General features: G+C 37.1%; 1 protein-coding gene across 7 annotated transcripts in view; it reads left to right on the forward strand.

The window, feature by feature from the left end:
* Positions 1-18,277, forward strand: part of COL5A3 (collagen type V alpha 3 chain) — a 137,150-nt gene that overhangs the window by 109,848 nt on the left and 9,025 nt on the right. For all 7 annotated transcript variants that reach the window (XR_009153723.1, XM_058171475.1, XM_058171476.1 and 4 more), the window contains 12 exons: positions 229-336; positions 2,110-2,163; positions 2,263-2,316; positions 3,906-3,959; positions 5,584-5,637; positions 5,871-5,978; positions 6,476-6,529; positions 7,796-7,849; positions 11,388-11,441; positions 14,820-14,873; positions 15,484-15,591; positions 18,105-18,158. Coding sequence is in view for 6 of the 7 variants with exons in the window: in XM_058171475.1 (XP_058027458.1) it covers positions 229-336; positions 2,110-2,163; positions 2,263-2,316; positions 3,906-3,959; positions 5,584-5,637; positions 5,871-5,978; positions 6,476-6,529; positions 7,796-7,849; positions 11,388-11,441; positions 14,820-14,873; positions 15,484-15,591; positions 18,105-18,158 (810 nt within the window). In the remaining variant the exon portion in view is untranslated. The remainder of the gene's footprint in view (positions 1-228; positions 337-2,109; positions 2,164-2,262; positions 2,317-3,905; positions 3,960-5,583; positions 5,638-5,870; positions 5,979-6,475; positions 6,530-7,795; positions 7,850-11,387; positions 11,442-14,819; positions 14,874-15,483; positions 15,592-18,104; positions 18,159-18,277) is intronic.

Genomic DNA, 18,277 nt, shown 5'->3' on the forward strand with positions numbered 1-18,277 from the left:
TAAATATATACATCATTTCCCTTCGAACTGTTTGTCTCCTCCATGCACAGTTCAGCTCCTTTCCCTTATCCCTATTTTCTTTAACTATTAAGAAGTTCCTTCTCACAGTAATGTTTAAGATCCTGCTTGATTAAAATGCTTTCCATTGTGTCACATTCATCCCAGATTTTTGGCTCGCTTAAAGCAAGTGAAGAATTGTTGATCTCTAACATAATATTTTGCTATTAGGGAGTTGATGGGGAGCCTGGGCGCCGAGGGCAGCAGGGCATGTTTGGCCAAAAAGGAGATGAAGGAGCCCGTGGTTTGCCAGGTGTCAGTGGCCCACCTGGTTTACAGGTGGGTATGTGACCAACAAACAATCTTTAGAAAGCTACATTAATTTGAATGAAGGCAGCATGGGGAAAAAAAACAGGTTTCAATTCATTTTATTTCTCTACTCAGTTAAATCCTGTCCTTCCTCTGGGAATTCAAAACAGCTCATACAAGGATCAACCATTTTATCCTCATAACACTAGCATTGTGAAGTAAGCTTGGCTAAGAGATATTGCCTGTTAACTCACCCAATGAACTCAGTATTTGAGTAGAGACTTGGACCTGGTTTCTCCAATCCCAGATTAATTCCTAATTCATTAGGTATTATTCATTGACTAAGTTTGCACAACATGTTTAAGCAAATCTGCTAAAGACATAATAGCTACATTTACACAAGACATTAAAATTGAATGATTTACAACTTGGATAGCTTTGTTTTGATTTAGTGTTATGCAATCAGTTATCTTTAGCTGGCTCATTGTACAAATGAGCTATTGAATTAAAAGCCAAACATCCAAATCCATGAAATTCAAATATAAAAAAAATCTTTGGTTTATGATTCTAGCTGAAACCAATTGTAATTACCTTACAGATGACCCCCACCCAGTCAAAGACCTTGGAGTCTTCATATCCAATGACCTATGTGCCAAAGCCCACTGCAACTACATCGCAAAAAAGGCATTAAGAGTTGTTAACCTAATCTTACGTAGCTTCTTCTCCAGAAACACTACACTACTAACCAGAGCTTATAAAACATTTGCTAGACCAATACTTGAATACAGCTCGCCTGTCTGGAACCCATACCACATTTCAGACATCAATACAATTGAATGTGTCCAGAAATATTTTACAAGAAGAGTTCTCCACTCCTCTGAATATAACAAAATACCTTATACCACCAGACTTGAAATCTTGGGTTTAGAAAACTTAGAACTCTGCCACCTTTGACAGGATCTATGTTTAACTCATAGAATCATCTATTGCAATGTCCTTCCTGTTGAGGATTACTTCAGCTTCAATCACAACAATACAAGAGCAAAAAATAGATTTAAACTTAATGTTAACTGCTTCAATCTTGATTGCAGAAAATATGACTTCAGTAACAGAGTTATTAATGCTTGGAACGCACTACCAGACTCTGTGGTATCTACTCAAAATCCCCAAAGCTTTAACCAAAAACTGTCTACTGTTGACTTCACTCCATTCCTAAGAGATCTTTAAGGGGCGTGCATAAGAGCACAAACGTGCCTACCGTTCCTGTCCTACTGTTTCCTTTCATTCTATCCAATTTATATAGTTATTTCATACTTATATTCATATATATGCTTATATATTATATAGTTACTTCATGCTTATGCTTATATATACTGTTGTGACAAAATAAATAAATAAATAAAAATAAAAATGGCTAAATTTTGATATGCTAAAATTTGATATTTTGGGAATATCTTGTTTCTCCAAATATTAATTTAAAAAGGATGGACATTTATCATAGTTTGTTGAAGTCTTGAATGCTGAAAACGTCACGGTAAAAATGAAAATGGTTGATTTGATTATTCAAGATTTTGGTGCAGTTACACAATCATCTCATTTTCATGACTATGCGTACACCAATCTCCCTACTAAATCTGAAATTCATTCACAAATATTTTTTAAAAAAGAAGAGGGAGGGGAACCCTACCTAAATTTCAAATATGCTCTTTTAAATCTGAGTATTGTCCAGAATCAGAAAAATGAATGGAATGCTTTCTACTGCTCAACTGTAGTCTGCTATATATGTGTGTGTTTCCCTCACAGGGAATGCCAGGGCTCCCAGGTGAAAAGGGCGAAAGTGGTGAAACTGGGCTAATGGTAAGAGTCATTCATTTCCCCTCTGGTTTCACCTTTGACCCTGGGCTTGATTTTATTACCAGGATCACTTATGAATCATTCCCTTTCCATTTTCTCTAGGGCCCACCTGGAGCTCCAGGGGCCCGAGGCCCACAAGGTCCCAGTGGTGGAGATGTGAGCAACATTTTTTTTTCTCATGTAAAGCAATGGGGGAAGAAGAGTGATTTCAGACATTTGAGTATCCTGCATAACTCAAAACTATATTCCAATCTTTCTCCTGGGGAAGATGGAGACATCAATTTGTATAGAAATATTAGACAGATAGATTTGGGTAATCCTTGAAGATGGGTTGCGTGGAGTTGCAACATGTTATATGAATTAGTAGTGCAAGTGTAGTTGGACTATTGAGAAGACATCAGAGGTGGGTTTCAGCAGGTTCTGACCAGTTCTGGAGAACCATTAGTGGAAATTTTGAGTAGTTCGTAGAACCGGTAGTAAAAATTCTGACTGGCTCCACCCCCATCTATTCTCTGCCTCCCGAGCCCCAGCTGATTGGGAGGAAATGGGGATTTTGCAGTATCCTTCCCCTGGAGTGGGCAGGGAATGGAGATTTTACAGTATCCTTCCCCTGCCACGCCCACTAAGCCACGCCCACAGAACCGGTAGTAAAAAAATGTGAAACCCACCACTGGAAGACATGCTATGAAGTGTTGCTGGTTGAATATGAAAATATGGCAGACGAAAAAATTCCAAATATCTGTATAGCTCCAATTGACCACACTGAATCATATTCCAGATATGTTCCAAGTCATAGAGCAGCACATTTATTCATAGTGCTGAGCTCACATGTTCATTTTATATAAAAAGCTGTTGTGTAATATATACAGTACATTGCACATTGAGCAATCTTCTAAATGGAAATGATCTGCATCCATTGACTTTGTAACAACAGTTTCAAAACAATTACGGTTACGGTGACCACATTTTTTTTTCCATTTATTGATTGGGTTTTGTACCATTACTCATTCTAATAGTTTTAGATGCAATATAATCAGAACCATAAAGCATGGATGCTCCCGGGGATCCTTGCAGATCGAAAGACAGAATAGAAAATTAAGAAGTAAATTAAACAGGCTAATGGCTATTGAAATAAACCTAGCATATAGATTAAACTGATAGAGACAGAAAAAATTAATACAGTCATAATACAGCCTTCCCTTTATCAATAGACGCTCAAAAACAGATCCATGCTAAGCATAGCTTCGTGTGTCTCCATGATGTGCTAATTTGACGGATGAATGGTCCCACCGGGAAAGCATCCCCCAGAGACTTCAATAGCTGTAGCTATTGAGCAGGTAGATAGATGCCTAGGTAATGCAGCATATCAAGTAATCATATGAGGACCCTTGAAAATCAATTTAAGTAAGTGCCTGGGCTCAGCAGCATCCATTAATTTGTAGGGCCTTCTGATATGCATGAAGCTCCCTGCATGTGAAGAGAGAAACATAGTTTGGTGTCAGGAAATGCTCTGGGTATTAAATCACAGAGTCCAAAGATGATAAATGTCAGTGAGTTATTCAGTCTGGAGCTGTGGCATAAGGCAAAAAGGGATGAGCTAAAAACGACAAGGCTTCATGTATTAAATACATGTAATATTAGTTAGTGGGAACAGAATGCTCTGAACTGATTAAGGAATCGGTTTAGCAGTTAACACTCAGGACTGAGTGATTTCTCTGAACTAGTTGTGTATCTTTTAATTTCAGGGTCCACAAGGCCAGCGTGGTGGGGTAGGCCAGCCTGGTGCTGTTGGTGAAAAGGTGAGACCTGAGAGGATATTTCAGGTGAAGGGGTAACCCCTGTGATATACAGATAACTTTGCCCAACAGGGTCTAAGGGATGTGAAGTATTTGGTGTCAGCATTGGGGGAATTTGGGGTTTTTCCTGAGGGGAGGCAGTTGCAGTGCAGAAAGAAGGAATCTATGAAGCTAGATTGTGTTTCTAATTCTTTCTATCCCATTTCTATATTCGTTTGTGATCTCTTTTCATCCCCACCTCCCAAAATATGCATGAAAATTAATATGCCTTTCTCGTGACAGATGCATGCGGGTAAGCATTTTAATCCAGTGCATTTTGAAATTGCAGAACGCTTCCATTCTGTCCACATTTTGGGATGCATTTTTGTTTCAATATATTATCTTTTATTTGGAAATGGCATAGCAATATTTGAAAAAGAGTGTACCATGAAGGAGATTTGTGTTTTAATTCTTGTGCTAGCTTGGAAAATGCAAATGAGATAAGTTTGCATAAAAATACAAAGCCAATGAATTAATGGCCTGTCACTATGTGATGGTATTGGAACCAACACCATGGGCCTCAGCATTTTCCTCAGTACATCCACATCTCTGCAAGGGAACAGAAGGTTGTAATTTTCCTGTAAAATTTGCATACAGACTCTTTTCTCTGGCAGCCTAGAATTTAGCTAGCAGCAGATACATGGTGCTTTGAGTTATTCAAGAGGAAACAAATTCAGTGTGGTAACAAATAGGAAGAGAAGAGAGTATGGTGGAAGCTGGAAATATCGAGAAATTAATGTATGTCCATTTTTGACATGTGCTTTGGCTATCAACAGGTAGAAGAAGAGTGATAAAGAACGTTTTAGCTTGCAAGAACCATAGATAGGAGGATAATAAAATTCTGCATAATATAATTTGCATAATTTGCTTTAGATAAATATGAAACAAAAGAATCTTGTTTCCTATAGGAAATCTAGATCCATGACTTCTAGGCCTTCCTGGGGTTCCTGGATATATCAGAACCTGAATATATCAAGGGACAGTTTCTAACCAGAAAAGTTTTCTCTTGATTAGAAACTTTCATCCTCATTCTGTGATTTGGAGAATGTTGAAAATGTATTACAAGTTTTTACATTAAAAAAATTAATAGTCTATATGGCTAATAAAAAATGTTCACTCCAAAGCAATTTGACAAGGATGCCTGTCACCCTCCTATTTGAACTTCACAGATTCTTCTGTCTACCTTACCTTTATTTTTTATTTTCTCTCTTTCCCTCCTCACCTCTCTCTGTGTAGAGGTTTCTAGACAGATGTTATACTTCCAAACAAAGCTCTGGGCTGCTTTCAGTTGCTATCTTTGTTCTAAAAGTGCTTGTAAGAACCAACAGTGTTATTGGAAATAAAGATCATGCTGAAGTTATTTTTTCAATTTTTTTTTTTAAAAAAGAAAATTGGCAGGCAGCCTGGCAGAAACCAGTGAGGTAGTTCATGGGTACATTGAGGAAGTCCAGTTTCTAAAAACAGATGCGTATATTTTACTATGTGTCAATGTGCATATCTGAAAATTGGTTCAAATAAGAACTGGAAATGCAACATTGGCTAGAGATTGGTTAAAGATTCCGTCTTTATTTTTTTCTCTACCTTCTAGGGTGAGCCAGGTGAAGCAGGGGATCCTGGACCACCAGGGGAGCCAGGCCAACAAGTAAGTTTCTAAGTTTTGAGAAGACTTCAAATGTGGTACTCCTTCCCCATTTCTTAGTAGGGCATGCTATTTGGAACTCAGTGTCTCTCTATCCTACATCCTTCTCTGAAGTATAGAATCACTTGATTAATTGATCCTTCCTTCTCTTTGATTAAGTGAGCAGCTTAATGCTAAGGATGATTTAATGAACAATGGTGGGGGACTCTGGGTTATATCTGTCTATGCATTCACAGGGAGTGAAAGGTGATGTTGGTGAAAAAGGAGATTCTGGCCAGTCTGGAGCAGCAGGGCCACCTGGAAAAAAAGGGCCCCCAGGAGAAGATGGATCCAAAGGGAACATGGTGAGCTAATGATTTCTGAATGTCAAAGTGGCAACAGCTATTTGGTCCTACCTCTTTTATGGAAAAATATGTCAGATCCATCTAAAATAATAGATAAAATGATTCTATGGCCTTATTGACTATCTACTTCTATAGCAACTTCCAGGAAAGATTTCACAGCTGCTTTGAATGGATAGTTGAGTAAGCAATCATTTTGCAGGGAAGTAAATTGAAATCAATTTATTATTAATTGATTAATATCAATTAATCGATAAAACTGGAAAGGACCACATGACTGTCAGTTGCAATCCTCTAACATAGTTGGCATAATTCAAGATGGTGTTCTCTGAATTCATATCTTAAATTCAGAAGTTCTAGAAATCCATAAACAAGACCAACTGATGTAATCTGCAATTGATACTATTTTCATTTAGGCCTGTGAGGGAGTAGTTTCCTTTCAACTTTGGAGAAACTGGTACTTTCTGATATTTATGGCTTATTGCATTTCTCCATCACAGGGTCCAATAGGATTCCCTGGTGACCCGGGTCCAACTGGAGATCCTGGTCCTCCTGTAAGTATCAGCTTTGAACTGAATCACAACATTGTCACATTTCATTTCTGGCTTTGGGGAAAAATTTAGTGAGGTAAGAAGTAGGAAAAAAGTTTGAAAGCTACAGCATTTTTTGTTTTGTTTTTAGGGAAAAGAGGAATCTCATACTGGGATTTTACATAGATCTTGCCTTTCATAACTTGAATTACATGAAAGTTGCACTACTGTTTGCTCTTTTTCTTGAAAGAGTTAGGGTTAGGGCAGGGGTCAGCAACCTGCGGTTCTGGAGCTGCATGTGGCTCTTTCACCCCTTTGCTGCAGCTCCCTGTCACTCAAAATATGCATCACAACCAGCAATGTGCGACACATGATTTATTGAGCTTTTCAATCCCCGCTAGGCCAATCATGGATAAATCCAAGAAAAGAAAAGTTTCAGAAGAAAACAGAACTTTTAATTAAACTACATATGCTAGTTTTGTGGCTGCTTAAGAAATAATCAGGCACAGGAAGGGTTTTGTAGCTCGCGGTGTTTTCTTTTCTGTGGGAAATGAGTCCAAATGGGTCGAGTGTTTAAGGTTGCAGACCCCTGGGTTAGGGACTGCCCCAACTCTACCTTGAATTAAGAGATTAATAAAAAGAGAGTTCACTGTTAGGCACTCAGTTCAGCATATAGGAATTATTTGTTTAACTTTCTAACACCTAAGAGCTGCTGTTTTTAGATTTATAATCAATCATAGCTTTAGCTGGATGCAAGGAGAGACAAGAGCTTGGCTCCTTTTTATGTTGGGGTGAATAATCACATAGAAGAGGGATGCAGAACCTGTGGCCTTCCATGTGTCACTAAACTAATGCTAACAGCAACTAAATCCAACAGATCCAGTGATTAATTTTTTCTGGGAATTATAACTCAGCAAAATCTGCAGAGCTTTCTTCATGTGAATAATAAAGAGGTTTTAATTATATTCCTGATATATATGAATAAGGGTTTTGGAGCTAGAACTTCACCTGAATTGGGTATGAAATTAATAAATAGTTTAGGAAAAAGATCTACGAGTGAAGCTCCCTAAATATCCTGAGGAGGTCTGAGCATATTCAGTGACTAGAGAAGCTTGTTTCAAGTTGGAATTGGGAAAGCACGATGTGGTGCATAGAAGGAAGAAGGTATGACAAAGGTATGATGAAACTCTGAATCGTAGCCCTCCACGTTACAACGTTTTGTTGCAGGCTTCATTTGTATTCTCTGTACTCAGAATCTGATTTGCTTTGCTCCCGTCTACTTTTGTGCAGGGCCTAGATGGAATTTCTGGTGACAAGGGTGACGTGGGTGATCCAGGTCTTCCAGTAAGTATAGAAAACAGTCCTTGTGGAGAAACTAGACCTTCTACTCTGTAACAATATTCTTGCTCACTTTTGCAAAAAATAAAAATCCATATCCTACCTCAATAACAGCAAGGCTTTATTTATTACTTATGTATTTACTTTCCCCAAAGGTGCTTTTTTTTCAAGAGGCAACTGAACTTTCTGGTTTTTTCTTTGAAGACGTTTCACTTCTCACCCAAGAAGCTTCTTCAAAGCTTCTTGGATGAGAAACGAAACATCTTCAAAGAAAAAACAGAAAGTCCAATTGCCACTTGAAAAAGCATCTTTGGGACAACCATGGCCTAGATGACTGAGAATCTCCATAAATATGTATTTACTTACTTTTCATATTTTTCAACTGCCCTTGGAGAAGGGCTCTGGGCAATCTACTATACAATAAAATGTTAAAATGTAAAAACAGTATAAAAGAAAAAACTTGAAAGGACTAAACACTGTTAAAATTAATTAGAAGACAAAGAAAGGCTTTCAGGGCACTAGCCAGCCCCATGACTGTGTGCTCCTCTGAGCTCGCCACATGAAGCCACAGAGCAATGTTTTAATTCTCAGGGGTTCCAATATCTCAGGGGTTGCCACAAAGAAGAGGGAGTCAAACTATTCTCCAAAGCACCTGAGGGTAGAACAAGAAGCAATGGGTGGAAACTAATCAAGGAGAGAAGCAACTTAGAACTAAGGAGAAATTTCCTGACATAAGATAAGTGGAACAACTTGCCTGCAGAAGTTGTGAATGCTCCAACACTGGAAATTTTTAAGAAAATGTTGGATAACCATTTGTCTGAAATGGTGTAAGGTTTCCTGCCTGGGCAGGGGGTTGGACTAGAAGACCTCCAAGGTCCCTTCCAACTCTGTTATTGTTGTTGTTGTTGTGGTGGTTATTATTATTATTATTATTATTATTCCTTTATAGAAGGCCAGGAGATTGAAGGCCTGCCTAATTTCCGGAGGTGGGTGGGTGGGTGGGGATATTCCAACAAGTGGGGGTGGGGAATGGCAGAGACGCCTCTCTTCCTAGTCTCTGCCAGTCAGACTTTCTTAACTGAAGGGGTCGACAACATACCTTCCCTGCCTGTTTGCGTAGGGAAGAATCTATGTAATGGGATGAAGATGGTTCTTAAGGTAGCATGGCCCCATGCCATGTAAGGATTTATAGGTCACAATCAACACTGTGAATTAGATCTGGAAGCAAACTGGAACCCAATGTAGTTTTCAAAGCAAAGGTTTTTACATGTGCCCGTCTTTGGGCACCCAAAATTACTGATGTGGCTGCATTCTGCAGCAGCTGAAGTTTCTGGATACTTTTCAAGGGTAGCCATAGGTAGAGTGCATTGTAATAGTTCAAACATGACCAGGGCATGGCTGAGCAAGATATATATAGGCTTTTTCATTGGGGTATGATCGTTAAGAAAAAAAATAGAAAAATACAAAGCAATTTTGAAACAAATGAAAATGTGATTTGAAGTGGGTGAAAACAACTAAACAAGGAGTCTCCAGCAGAGTGAGTAGAATTAAGAATAAAACTAATGAAATTGTTTGGAATGAAAATGAAATAAGGGAAAGTGGGAAAGAGGGTGTTAAGGATTTGTAAGGGAATGAAAGTAATAAGTCAAAAATTGCTTTGATAGTTACTATGAAAAATGTTAAAATATTGATGTGATTTACTTATGGTGAAGCTGCCTGTGAAGATTTTCAAGCCAAGATGGTTGTATTTGACAGATAAAATGGAGCAAAACATTACACGTTTTTCATAAATCATGGAAAAACAGTGAAGAGAGATGAATTTGTGTGTCTTGTAGGTGAAATATTCATTAAAAATGGCAAAATGGATGGAGAAGTATTCAGATATTAAGAAAAGTAATGGATAGCATGTGATCTGTCGTGAGGAATATTTCTTTGTCAAAAGAAGTGGAAATGTTTTTAAGACTGCTTCTATCCACTTTGATCTATGGAAGAAAGAGTTGGGAATGTCAGAAGAAACACAAAACTAAGAAGAATGCTGAGGGGAAGAAGGCAAAAAGAGAGAGGGTCAAGAACAAATGAGTGCTCAATGAACGTGATTTGAATACAAAAGTGGGTGATTGATACGAGAGAAGCGCATTGAGTCTGTTTGAACATACCAGAGAAAATCAGTGAGGATTGAACTGCAAAATGAATATATAATGTTGCATGGAGTTGACAAGACCCTCAAAGATAGAGAGATGAGGGCTAAACAACAAAAGTATGTAGTGATTGGGGATATGGTTGAAACAAGAACAGAAGAGTGTAAAGAATGTATGATGTGAATTAAATTTAGCTTTATTTCCCTTTGTTTTGTTCTTATTTTATATACTTAATTTTCTTTTCCATTCTATTTCTTATATATTTTCTGTGCTTCACATATTGCTGATCATCTTGAAAATGAATAGTGGGTTAGGTTCATATATATGAAAGCCCACTTTCTCCATAGCATGCATGGTTTTATATATCCTGGCCATATTTTCCCCATTATCCTTCTTTGCCAAACTAAATCATCTCAAATTATAATGTTTTCACATGTGAAAAGTATTCACCCGGTCTCTCTCACACACAGAAGTTTCCTTTCTTCTGTATTTTTTCCATCTCCATTATCATTTTTCAAAATTGATGACTAGAATGATACATTATTCTAGATTTGGATGTAATACATAAAGACATTACAGTATTGGCAGTTTTATTTTCCATTTCTTTTCAAAGATTGTCTGGCTTTAATTTGCTTTTTTCACAGTTGGTGCTCATTGGTGGAATCTTCACCAATTCTCAACGTTTTTTCCTGGTTAGTTACAGACTGCTGAGATCCCCTCCTTATATATATGAGATGTGCATCTACATGTTCACTGTATATGCAAATGAAGTTGACTATTTTGTTTCCTCTCCTGAATTTACATTTTTTTAAATTTGTAAAGTGGGATTTGGGACTCAGGGAGATGTCTAAATTTAATAAAATAAATTAATGAAGCCTGAGAATTGAAGTTCTCTAAAGGAGACAATAAGGAAATCCAAATACATTATGTTAAATGAAATTTCCAGGATTTGAAGACAAACCAGGGTAAACCATGATAAATCAATACCACCAGTGTATTTTACTGCTATTACTGTGAAGAATAATATGGGAAACATAAAATAAAAACAGTTGAAACCCATCAAAATATTAAAAGCATTTTGATGTCAGAATGTTGCATACTATAATGCAACTAAAATATTGATACTGATGTATACTTAAAAGTCACATCCACTGATCCAAATAACGTTTGTCACAAATAGAAACATTGCATTCATGCGTAGTGGCATATTTATACATAGCTGGAATCTTATATCAATCCAATCAAGGATAATTAAGTTTCATTGCACTTAGGGACATTTTTTGTGTGTGATTGATCTACACCAGACCATGTTATGGGATCAGGAAAATTTCTCTATGCACACATGCCTTCGCAAATGGTGTCCTCAGAAATAATACTTTTTGTTTTATTTTTCTAATTTTGTTTAGGGTCCACCTGGAGCTTTTGGGGAACCAGGTCCTCCTGGGCCACCAGGGAAGAGGGTAAGTCGGGACTTAAATAGGCAAACCTCCAAGGAAAAACTTTTCTTTCTGTATGAATGCCTATGACAGCATGTCTGCCCACCAGTATCAGATACAAATCTCCAATAACAGCACAACTGGATGGAAAGTAGCCCAAAAAAGAGGCCAAAAAGTGATGCAGCTAAGGATCATGGATGGTCACCTCAGAATAAACAAATACCGGCACTCCTTAAATAATCTCAAGAACAACTGGATCAAACAATGAAATCAGAACATACACAAAATGCTGACAACGACAATCAAGACTGCATCTCTTAAGACAAGCTGAAAAAAGGGAAAAAAACCTCAAAAACAAACTGCTCAAGCTAATCCCCAGGAAACAAAGAACCTAAATGAGTAGTCAGTATGTTCAGTCCTCCACAGTTCACTGCAGAACAATTTCCTGCAAAAATCTATCTATCTATCTATCTATCTATCTATCTATCTATCTATCTATCTATCTATCTATCTATCTATCTATCTATGTATGTATGTATTTATTTATTTTGCCCATCTCCCCTCCAAGGTGACTCTAGGTATCTTACACTTTATAAAACAAGTGAAAAACAGTTAAAAGGTTAAAACAACACAAAGTTAAAATATTATTAAGAACTAAATATACTAAAACCAAATTAAGATTGTTAAAAGCCAGACAGGACCGGGATAAGGTCTTTTTACCACATCAGCCACTTCTAGCAGTGAGTGTCCCCCTTGGGGCCCCAGGCGGCTGGCAAAACCAGAGGAGGCAATTCTCACCTCCAGTGAAAGGTATAGATATAGCATAAACAGTGCTAATCAATTAGAATGTTTTACAAGCTTAGAAACAGGATTTAAAGGGACAGGTCCTGCCACAGAGACTCGAAACATAAAACAGACAATAATACCCACAGACCAGAACACAGAATCTGAAGCAACTCAAAGCAGAGGACTGAGCAGCCCTCAAAAATCTAAAGAAGTGTAGGAATTTAGCACCCACCCCCCTCCTAGAAGAATGAAATATTTTAGAAAATATTTAAAAAGGCAGAATATTATATTTCCCTGGAAGAGAAATGGAGAAACATGTTTTAAAGACAAAGCAGCTCCCTGCAACTTCCTGCCACCCCCCACCTTTGTCAATGGGCCATCATCTGCATCATAATAGAACCCATCTAGCAACTGAAACTCACCACATGACACCTGGGAAGATTACATCAGCCAGCAAGGCTAGCTAAGACCCCCACCCCCTGGGAGTCTGACAACCAATCAGGATACTCTTCCTGTGTCCCAGAAAGTTCAAAGCTCAGAAAAAGCATAAAGCCAGGGAGCACACAGGATCTCAGCCTCTTTTCTGTTCAGGATCTCAAGCCATGTGATCCCGGCCACCATTAAACCATTTTTCCAAACAGTCTCCATGTTTCCAGTGTCTTTGTCCCCACTTGGAACTGAACCCAGATGGATATTTCTTCCAACAGAAGGACCAAACCATCACCATCAGCTGACAAATATTGAACTATAGTTATCCTGGATAGCACACAATATATACAAAAACCCAAAGAAGTGGAAGACAAAGAAATCTACATTCCAGAAAGCACCAACCCAATAGAGAAACTAGATGACCCGGTCAAGAGAACCCTTAATGACCTAACAAAAAAAAAAAAAGAATTCACAAAAGAAGAACAGTGACGGATGAAAAACAGTAGACCCATCCCTCCCGTGCTTCTATAGATGTCCCAAAATATACAAGTCCGACACATCTTTTCATCCAGTTGTATCATTATCAGGGACCCCAACATGCAACATAGCTAAAGAACAGAAAAGCTCAGACATCTCACAGATGGGAGTGAATATTCTATCAACTTTTCACTACAGTACCTCCCAAAAAATCAAAGGCCTAAACAAATAGAAGAAAATGAAAGTATGGTCTCATCTGATGTCACAGAGCACTCTTTATATCCATAAATGCGAAGGTAGTGAAAAAATTGATGTACTACATAACACATTCAACCTAACCAAATATACTAAGATTGAAATACCCATATTCATGCACCTCATCAATCTCTACCTCACCGTCTACTTTCAATTTGATGACAAATATACCAAAATAACAGAGGAATAACCTATGTAATCACCCCTCTCATGATTCAAAGCAAAGGACTGCAAAGCACAATCCACAGTAATCATACACAGGGAAATGCTATGTTTATACATTACTTATTAACTACTTTCTTGATGGGCTATAAAGCAGCTAAAAGAAAATTGGGCATAGATTTAAAGATGTGATATTTTTGGCACAAGAGCCCTCTTAGCCAAAAGATGGTAATTTGATTTGTTTAAAATAATATATGGGGAAACATCCTTTCAAAAAAAGCCTGCATCTGGATAATTATGCAATAAAGGAAAACGTCAAGATAATTTGCAAAAATAAAACAAAATAAAGTTCTTGGAGAATTTATATTGAAAACTCACTTTATGAGAAGCTATATACAAAGGCTCCTTATATTAAAAAAGTCATGGGGAAAAAAAACATTTCCACAATGTTTTTTTAAAGGATTTTTTTTTTAAATCTGCCAAAATAAAACAATGTACCCAAATATAGCCCTATGATGCAGCCAGTAAAACAGAATGGACGCTTCCATGAAAATTCTGTTTGATCAGCTTCCCTCCCAGCCCCACTTCCTCTTCCATAAGTGGAAAATATTTCTTGTAAACAAGCTGAACCAATATTAAAATGCATCTATGGCCCCTTAGAGGAAATCATGCATTTGCAATTTCACACCAGAAACTCACCTGGAAATAAATGTTATCTTCTCTCCTTTGGCAGAAATTCCAGAATGAGGGACATGTTCTCCAATTTAACTTCTTCTGATACTGATAAAAAAACATTGACTCTGTGCAGGCTGGTTTTATAATTTTAGGTTAGTTTCATTTAGATTCCAGAATGTGGCATATAATTTGTAATTACATATGTGCCATGTTAAATGAAATTGAAAATATGTAACTTTTTTATTGGCTTTGCTTAAAATTAAGCAAATGTATACGAATTCTCAACTTACCTTTAATTGTCTGAATAATATTCATAACAATCCATTTGTACTTTTAGATATATTTTATTGTGAATTATTTATGTATATATTTCCACTCCATGGGAATAGCTCCTCTCAAATATGCTATCCATTTTATTATGTGTGATTTGCATGATTTTTTTCAACAAGTTGCTTAATTTTTGTATAAGCTTATCGTTAGAACAAAATTTTACATTTTTGTTTAATAAAATTGAGAGTATGAATAGAACTAAGTGTTCTGTAGAGGAAGGGCAGAAATGTTAAATCACCAGATCTTAATCCAAGTGATTTATGCAGGGACTTCATTTTTCTGTTCCAGGGACCTTTTGGGCCAGCTGGACGTGAAGGTCGACAGGGTGAGAAAGGGACCAAGGTGATAGAAACCAAGCTAATTTTATTTTGGTATCCAATAATGGAATGCTAGTTTCTCTTTTGTTTGTTTTTCTTCCACCTATTCCACTGTCAGAGTTCCCTTCAGGGATGGACTGAGGTGAGGCAAATATCTCAGTCAGAAGATTCTGAAAAGTACCAATGGCTTCTCTGTGTTGGAAGACACTTATCTTGTTTCTCAATCTTAGCAACTTTAAGATGCATGGACTTTGTCAACTCCCAAATCTGGAAGTTGAAGTCCATACATCTTAAAATTGCTAAGTTTGAGAAACATCATGTTACAGCCTCTTGCCACAAAGTATATTGGAGGAAGTAACATTCAACTGTCAATCTAATTAATCTCTGTACATATGTATGCATAGGAGAAGGGCTTGTTGTTCTCAACAGCAAAACATACTATACAAGAAATCATTCTAAAACAGCCACCTCTATCCTTCATCTCAAAAAGCAAAGTGAATCATATTAACTTAGTATTCGTTAAAGCCATCTGTTCCATGAAAATAGTGTATAACCATTGGACAATCTTGAAATAATTAAATATTTCTATGATAAATGGATGTTTTCCCCCTCTCTGTTTCCCTCTTTGCCCATAGGGTGAATCTGGTATAGAAGGTCCCTCAGGGAAAATGGGACCTGTGGGCCCACAAGGACCTCCAGGCCAACCTGGTTCAGAAGGTCTGCGTGGAATTCCTGGTGCAGCAGTAAGTATCTTCAGTTCTTGGCAAACAGTTGACAGAGGGATGAAGGAGAATAGACTGCAAATTAATGGAATATCATGTTTCATGGAGAAAAATGCAAACATTAGCAATAAAGTTCCAAGGCAGAAAATCAAATTTCTTTATAACGTGAAAAGAGTTTGAGGAGAAAGTGAGTCTCTGTTCTTTAGTCTAAAAATAGACCACCAGAAGCAATGAACTTTGAACTACTAGCAGGTGGATTTAGTTGAAAAATTAGAAAATGTCTTTCTAATGCTAGAAGACTTGGGCAAGGAATAATAAGGTTGAAAAGGTGGTGGAAAAATATTTTATTCTTTGGAACAAACTCTGGTTTAAGGAATAAATGGACTTACTCCAGGGTCATTTATTAATGACTGTAGTTCAAAAGAGCTTTTGGTGCATCAGAAGGGAGGCACACAGCATTTTAAAGTTGTTCACATTGTCAGCTGAGGGAAATGAAGCGGTGAAGACATCAAAGAAAGCTCCAGCTGAGCATGGAGTTCCCTTAGATGCACACATACTGTTCCTTTAGTTTATAGGCCATTTATTTTATATGGCTTAGTGAGTAATGATTGAAGAATTTCCTCTTAGCAAATTCCTATCCAGCTTTACAGTACATCATGATCTGCACCTCTTAGTTAAGAAAACTTTAATTTATTAATTGTTCACTTCTTTGTTTATTTTAAAAGAAAAGAGAGGAAAAAGACAAAAATCATAAAGTACAGATGTTACATGGAAAAGTTTGCAGAGTAACATAAAGATAAAATTAAAAGATACTAACTATTCAACTGGAAGAAACACCTTACTTTTATCTTGATATATTAACTTGGATTAAAACAAATATGAAGAGTCTCAGGACCCTTTTACCATTCCATTACTTTCAAAACTTGTATTTAACTATTATAGAAATCAAAATTTAAATTAGATAAGAAATCTATATTATAAAAATAATGAAAAGCTTTAGAATCTGTATTTTAAGAGAACCCAAAACTCAGATGTAATGGCAGAGCACGTACAGAGTTTCTAAGTCAAACTGAAACTAACATCTGACTTTTTTTCCAAATATAATGTACTTAAGACTATGTTACATTCTCCCAGAAGTTAAAATGTCATTTTTAAAGGAATTAAGTGTGATTTCGAGTAAAAAGCATAAAGTATCCTTGTGACAAATATATATAAAATCAGTTCAGTAATTGGAAAAAAATGAAAGTTAGCATTCAGGACATGTTTCATCCTATAATGGATCATCTTCCAGCTGAGTTGAGCTTTATGACATTTACACCAAATATATGTCTCTTAAATTCTGTACTTCCTCAATGCTTCATGCTGTTATCAGATTTTTTAAAAAATGAAAAGGAGTATATTAAGTGAAAAAGAAATGTTTCAAGAACATGTTTCTAAACATTTGTAGGGGAATGTTCACAGCTGTAAAAAAATTCACATGTTGATTTCTGTTCTAATAAATCCAGAAGTAGCAAGAACTAGAACAGGATTGGACAAAATCCTGGATTTAATGATTTTATGTGAACCTGGTAGTTATGCTTTGCCTAGGCTATTTTCTAAAACCAATTCTCAGTTTGGATCGGAATTATGCAGCAAAACTTTTACTGGACAGATCTGATCTGTCTTGTCACTTGATGGAGTTCACTAGGAGAAGGAAAGGGACAGCTATTTCTTTCTCCCCCCTTCCCCAATAAGGGCAGGGGAAAATAGCTCTCCATCTTAATATATTTTGAGAGATTAACTGAACGCATAATGGTAAGTGACCACATAATATTGTACAGTCAATTTATTATTTGTCAAAAGAAAATTACAAGTGATTGAAATCTTGCTCTTTCTCCACATATACCTTACCGTGTAAATCTGCTTTTAGTCCACCTATATCCATAGCCTTGTTGAGATTTTTTTAAAAAAAATGAAAGACGCATGAAAAGTATCTCTAAAGGATCGTTTCTTTTTAAGATTCATTACTGTAAAAGTGAATACAAAAGTTTAATATGCAAGGCAGTCAAGTTTCCTTTCAATAAGATATTTCAAGGCAACTGGTGCTGCAGTTCCCCTTACTGATTTGTTGTGTGGCTTCAAAGCTTCTTTTATCCATTCCATTAATTCTAATATACTTTTGCACATACTGCTCTCCCCTTGGAACTGCCGGAGAGGCAGGTGGGATGAAGCAACACGGCTCTTTGGCTTTTAGAGGTAGGGCAAATGACTTTGAGTTTGGGCAGACTCGGGGAGATAATGGAGGGTGGGAGGGCTGGTGTGTTATGATCCAAGGGGTTGCAAAAAGTCATGGCTTAGCAACTAAAACAACAACAAAAATTATTTTGGCTTGAAGCCACTTCAATGTTCAAGCCTCCTCAACATTGATTGCATGGGTACAGATCAAAGACTTTTTCACAGACTTTTGAGAATGGGAGACTTTCCCAAGATGTACTTTTTAGTTCCAAAAGTCTTTTAATTCTTGTTGCTAATGTTGCAAGTTCTTTCTTCTCTAGGGTGAACCTGGTCTACTGGGAGCTCCAGGACAGGCAGGGCCCCCAGGTCCCATGGTAAGCAAAAAGAAACGGCTGGTCTTGTCCTGAGATTGTCAGTTAACAATGCTGAGACCTTTTCATAATCACTTTCACCTTTCCCCTCTACTTTGTGTTGACTTTACATGGATATTTAT

This window comes from Ahaetulla prasina, chromosome 2, assembly GCF_028640845.1.
Source record: "Ahaetulla prasina isolate Xishuangbanna chromosome 2, ASM2864084v1, whole genome shotgun sequence".
NCBI classification, from domain to species: domain Eukaryota; kingdom Metazoa; phylum Chordata; class Lepidosauria; order Squamata; family Colubridae; genus Ahaetulla; species Ahaetulla prasina.